Source organism: Phyllobates terribilis, unplaced genomic scaffold, assembly GCF_046119375.1.
Source record: "Phyllobates terribilis strain yellow unplaced genomic scaffold, ASM4611937v1 Scaffold_3__8_contigs__length_932513732, whole genome shotgun sequence".
NCBI lineage: Eukaryota > Metazoa > Chordata > Amphibia > Anura > Dendrobatidae > Phyllobates > Phyllobates terribilis.
The window spans coordinates 351,007,071-351,013,070 of NW_027362763.1; the positions used below are offsets into that span (position 1 = coordinate 351,007,071).

The 6,000-nt window shown below is 38.1% G+C and overlaps 1 protein-coding gene across 1 annotated transcript in view; it reads right to left on the minus strand.

Annotated features, from left to right (window-relative positions):
• LOC141258112 (phospholipid scramblase family member 5-like) overlaps window positions 1-5,767 on the minus strand; it is a 35,474-nt gene extending 29,707 nt beyond the window's left edge. Inside the window, exon 1 of the mRNA XM_073673119.1 lies at window positions 4,963-5,767. Within this exon, the coding sequence (XP_073529220.1) occupies window positions 4,963-5,392 (430 nt within the window). The 5' untranslated portion in view covers window positions 5,393-5,767. The remainder of the gene's footprint in view (window positions 1-4,962) is intronic.
• Between the last annotated feature and the right edge of the window lie 233 nt (window positions 5,768-6,000).

Consider the following 6,000-nt stretch of genomic DNA (forward strand, 5'->3'; position numbering starts at 1 on the left):
AGAAAGCAGAAGTGAAAACAAATAAAAAGCAGATTGATAAGACAAATGCATAATGCACTATGACTGACCAAGAAGCATGTTTGTATGAAAATTTTATGCACCTTACCTGTCTCCTGCCCTGTCCAACTGCCATGGTCTAACTGCACTTGTAATTATTGCACTTAAAATCTATTGCACGCGTGCTATTCCCAGCCAGAGCTGAATATATATGAAATGAAATGTCTGCTAGAGGCCAGCACCAGTTGGACAAACTGAGTAATTAGCCAATTAGCACTGGGCTAGATCAGGCAATGCTATGTAAGATAAACACAGAGGCCATAAACCAGTGAAAGAGAAGGCTTTGAACATTTTAAAATAGAAACAAAACAAAAAGACAAAAAGATGCAGGACCAAACAATTAAATACCATGGAAAAATGTTGCTAGAGAATATGACTCTGTTCACACTTATCAGACAGCACACAAACGGATGATGATCCCTTCTGGAACTGTATTTCATGGACGTCTAAATTCGGCCTAGGCTACAAAATATAGAAGATGATGGTGGAGACCTGATTATTTGACAATATGGGGTGTCGATATTTCTGATGGCAGCTCTATACAGAAATATGAATTCTCTTTCTTGTGACACAGTGCATTGCTTCCACCAAATTCAAATTACAACCTTTCCATCAAAATAATGCAAAAGATACTGAGATACATTAGGGGCATGTGCACACAATGTCTTTTAGATGCCGACACACCCACTGAAGTTTGCACGCAGAAGACCCTTCAGGAAACCTGTTGGTGGAGTTATTCCTGAAAAGCCTTTCTTGGCATCTTTTAAGTTGCTTTTTGCAGGGCTTTGTTGCTGTTTTTTTTACTTGTTGGTGGAAAATCTTTTGATTCCTACCAAGCAATACAACTGGGGGGGAGCTACGGCCATTTCATGTCTACAGACCCTTCTAGGGGCCCGGCCTGTTGTTTGACTGTAGTCTCCCACCTGATTTTTATTGTTTGCTATGAAACAATAAAGAAGGTGACGTGGTGAGTCCGTCATCTTTATTTCTACTATATGGGGCTTTTAGTGACTTTATACTACCAGAGAGGACCACTGATTTTTATGGCAGTTAGCAATGAATATTATTCCCCATAGAGCATTTATGGGAGGAAGTCAGTAGTGCCAAGCGGTTTTCTTTTTTTGCCTTTTTCACATGAGCTCTGTTGTATTGACCTGTAAGGTTATGGAGAAATATTGAAGCTAAGCTGCTATACTGCTACACCCCGACATCTGATACTTCTCTTGTGGCTAGAAAGCATCAGGAACATTCTTGGGAGACAAACTTGCTCCCAGCACCTGTGATTTATTATTAATGGATGTCTCATAGCTGGGGAGTGTGTGTTTTATTGAAGACGCCTTTCCTATCCTTTAAGTGGTGTGAAATCTGAGCTTTACTGTCAGCAGAAGACAGGTGCGGGGAACTGTGAATATGATCAGACAAAAATTGTGCATAATGACAGTCCATTACTCAGTTGTGCTGTCGTAGAGGGGAAAACGCTATAAATGTCCGTCAAGTTGAAACTTTCATCAAGTCCTAAAAATGTCATCAAAACCTACAAATCGTTACACAACCCAAAATATTAATGAAATATACCTTTTTATTGAATACAAACTAAGTAATACATAAGAATAAAATGACAATAAAAAGATCCCGCAGGTGAAAAAATAAAATAAAGCGGGAGGTACAGAAACAAACAGCGGCATCAACCCCTCTCTGGAACATAATTAAAATAACATGATTATCAATAAAAATTATATTATATAGGTAATAAATTAATAGTCAAAAAAGTTGACAGTGCAAATCAATATAGAGTACATATTGATACAGAACACGTCCATATAGAGTAGCATAGTATAATGGTAAAATAACAATTGACCCCTCATAGGTTGGAAAAGTGACAGTGCAAAAAAGTGCAAAAATACCAAAAGGGCCCTTGATATCATTAATAGCAGCACCGTGGCAGATATCTAGTAGGGTCAAGGGGTAAGAGCTAACACAGAAAAATACTTAATGTCTATGGCCATCCAAAAAAGCCTGGATAATAATAGATGGCATAGAATACATTTGCAATAAAAGAGGATAGCCTAAAGGTCAGGAGAACAGCCCAAAGGTGAGGGACTTCCGCCGAGAGAGCTACATAATATGTATGGCCGACTCTAAATAGAGCCTGGAGGGAAGTACATACCGCTGAGAGTAAAGGTGACCCCCGCTGGGAATGTCCGACGCACGTTTCGCCACACAGGAGGGCTTTGATGAGGACTGCCAGTGCACTTTTTTGCACTGTCACTTTTCTTACCTATGAGGGGGCAATTGTTAGTATTATTTTACCATTATACTGCTACTCTATATGGCCATGTTCTGTATCTGTATGTAATCTATATTGATTTGCACTGTCACTTTATCAACTTTTTTGACTGCTAATTTATTACCTATATAATATAATTTTTATTGATAGCCTGTTTTTTATTGATAATCATGTTATTCTAATTATCTTCCAGAGAGGGGTTGATGCTGCTGTTTGTTTCTGTACCTCCCGCTTTATTTTCTTTTTTCACCTGCGTGATCTTTTTCTTGTCATTTTATTCTTATGTATTAATTAGTTTGTATTCAATAAAAGGTATATTTCATTAATATTTTGGGTTGTGTAATGATTTGTAGGTTTTGATGACTCTAAGGGTTACACAACCATTTTTGTACGTTTGCATTTTGTAGTTAAGTCCTAAAAATGTGCTCTAAATCCTACCACCAAAATGCTAAATACTGATATCAGAGTACTGAAGCTTCTGACCGCTGATACACCGTACCCGATCTGTCACTAATGATATCTATGACTAAAGAAAAACACTAGTCAAAAATGAAAAATTATTACGGTATGGTTTCTATATTGTAGCAGGTGACGGCTGATATCTCCATGACACATAGTCTCTCCTTATGGTCAGACATCATCTTATTTTCTTACTTACATACATAGACATCCATTAGAACAAAGTTGTGGCCAGGATGGGAAAAGTTTAGGAACTGCCAAATGGTGATGATGTTTAAAGTAACAAAAAATGAAGGTTTATACTGTACAGTTTACAAGCCCACAGGGGAAGACAGGCCATCTGGCAATTCTTGCAAAGGCCGGATGACCGGTCCAACAGTGGGCTACAAGCCCACAACACTTTTAAAATTACTCAAAAACAGATTCTTGCTTTGCCACATAGTTAGGTCGCTGGCTGTTTCGGCCTGCGACCTGCAAGAGGGGGCACACCGGGCAGCACAGTGACATTACTCCACCTTTGCCAGTCCAGTTACTGCAGTGAGGAAGAGGACATTACTGCTCGGCATGGGAGTGGGGTGAGGTAAGCACTGGTTTATTTTTATACTTTGTTTTTATTCTTTTCCAGGCATTATTATTAGGAGGCACAATGTACAGCATTATTATAAGGCACAATAGGTGTGTTGTGTGTGTGGGGGGGGCATTATTTCAAAGAAGAAAGATTGTTGGCACCTTTCCAAAAATATGGGTAAACAACTTTGTTTCAAGCATATGATGCTCGTTCAAACTCACCTGTGGCAAGTAACAGGTGTGGGCAATATGAAAATCACACCTGCCAAAACTTTCGGCTACGACTGTATGTGGCAGATTGAGGAGCATTATTATAAGGTGGTACAATGTGGGGTATTATTACAATAAAAAGGCACAAGTGGATATTACTATTAGAAGGAAGCACAGGCGGCATCGTTATTATTTATTACTATTATTAGGACGCACACAGGGCATTATTATTATAAGGAAGCATAGGGGACATTATTATCATGAGGCACAGGGGCTAAGAAGAGGCTGTTCAGATACCCTGCTTAGTGGTGTGACATAACAGAACTGGTGAGCTATTTTGTTCAGTAAATATTCAGAATGGTCCTTTACATTTTTATGAAATTCATACTTAATGCTTTCTATGCTCTAAATGTTTTTTAAAAAATTAAGATTTATATTGGCGATCTAGAAATGGTATTTGCATCACACAACATATTGTATTCTTATAGACAGCAGTAGGGGCACTATATTTTATTGACTTCCAACCAGAATTAATTTTCATCCATAGTAAAGGGTTCTTAAAGTAGATCTGTCAGCAGATTTCATAATGCAAACTGCAAACATTATTAAATAGATTTCTTGGACCCTCATAAGTCTGGTGTACTTATTTTACAAATCCATGTCAGAATGGCTGTATAATCCTTTTTTGAGAATTAAAACTCAGTCTCCTCCCGATGTCCACTGACAGCTACAGCTTGTACTGAGCAGTGTGAGATTTCAGCAGCAGCAGGGAGGAGGGATTCAAAGGAGTTGTCAATCAATATAGGTAGGTGGCTATTACCCTGTGAACCCACCCCAACTCACCTTTAAGTGAATGCCTGCTCTGTACACTCATAAATGTTGGTATTACAACAACAATCAAGAGAAGACTATTCTTTCCATAACTTGCTAAAAGACATTTATCAGATATCCTGTGTATATACCAAATATGTCTGAAGTGGGATTACCCAATTAGGGTTAAGAGACAAAACTATAACCTTCTTTGTTGTGAGCGTTAAGTATACAGTGTTTTATAAGGACGTTTCTTGTATCATGTTAATATTCAATAAAATAAAATCCACATTTTCCAATCAAATTTTGATAAGCGGCATTCAGCATCAAACCCAAAGAAATTAAACAGGCGATTTTACTGTATGACTTGCACTAGAAATCATTATGCTTACTCTATAAACTATTGCCTGGCAACAACATGTTAATCAGAAAATTCATAGATAATTATATTATTTTAATTGTTGGAAATAAAGGAAATTTTACCTTTTATGGCCAGGAGCGTTCACATGTAATCCAAGTTTGACTCCGTGCAAGCAATCTATAATAAAGAAGTATTCTGGAAAATACCTTACCTTGCGGATTGGCTTTGGATGTTATACAGAATTGCTGAGCGCTCGCTAAGATCTGTAGTCCTGAACAAACTGATTCATCTAATTCTTCCACTATGGTAAGAGATCTTTGAACCCTCAGCTCCCTGTCTGTGGATCTGCTGTGAGAAGATGAAGAAGACACAGATGTAACGGGAGCGACTCCTTTCCTTGAAGATCTTACACTCTTGGGATCAGAACACTTTTCTGTTTCTTTTATATCATTTTCTAGACTAGTTTCCTTTGTTCTGTATGAATATTTGCGGTTATCATCTTTCTGATTAGAAGCTTGTCTGTGGGAAACTTCCATACATCTGCACAGCTTCTTCTCTTTAGGGCCCTTAGTATGATGCTCAATATGTTTCTCTCTCTGGAGATATCCAAAGGGTGATGGCTGAGACTGTACAATCGACATGTCAAAACTCTCTCTATACTTAGTAAGGTTGCAGGTAATAAGTCACTGTTATTTTTCCTGCTAGTTCAAGTTGTCCGACATCAATCCTCCCTAGTTTCCCGAGTTATCTCTTTTATTCATCTCAATCCCCTCTGCCTATTCATGTTTCCAGCCCAACCAACCGGATGCTGCATAATTCTCTGCAGGAGGCTGTCCGGTCTGTCATCCAAAGAGATGGGTTACCATGAAAAGGGTACGAAAGTCAACTAAATTCTTGCTGGGATTATGAGCAAGAAAAGAGACTGTAGACATTCTTTACTCGGGACAACTGTCAATCAGTTTCCTAGGCCAAGAACCGCATATATTCCAAGTCCACATTTTCATAGCGTCATGATCCCCTTGCAGACATCTACTGTCCTCCTTGAGAAATAAATCCAGAGACATAAAAAAACACACAGGTTTTAAGGGATCATTACTAATAGGGTTTAATAAAAAATTAGACAAATGTTTGTCTTCTCTATGTTTTTATCTAAGCAAGTAATAAAGGTATCATTGAAATGCAGTTGTTGGTGTAATTAATATAAAGAATCTGCAGATTCTGGATCAGAGGGACAGATTGTAGTAAATTC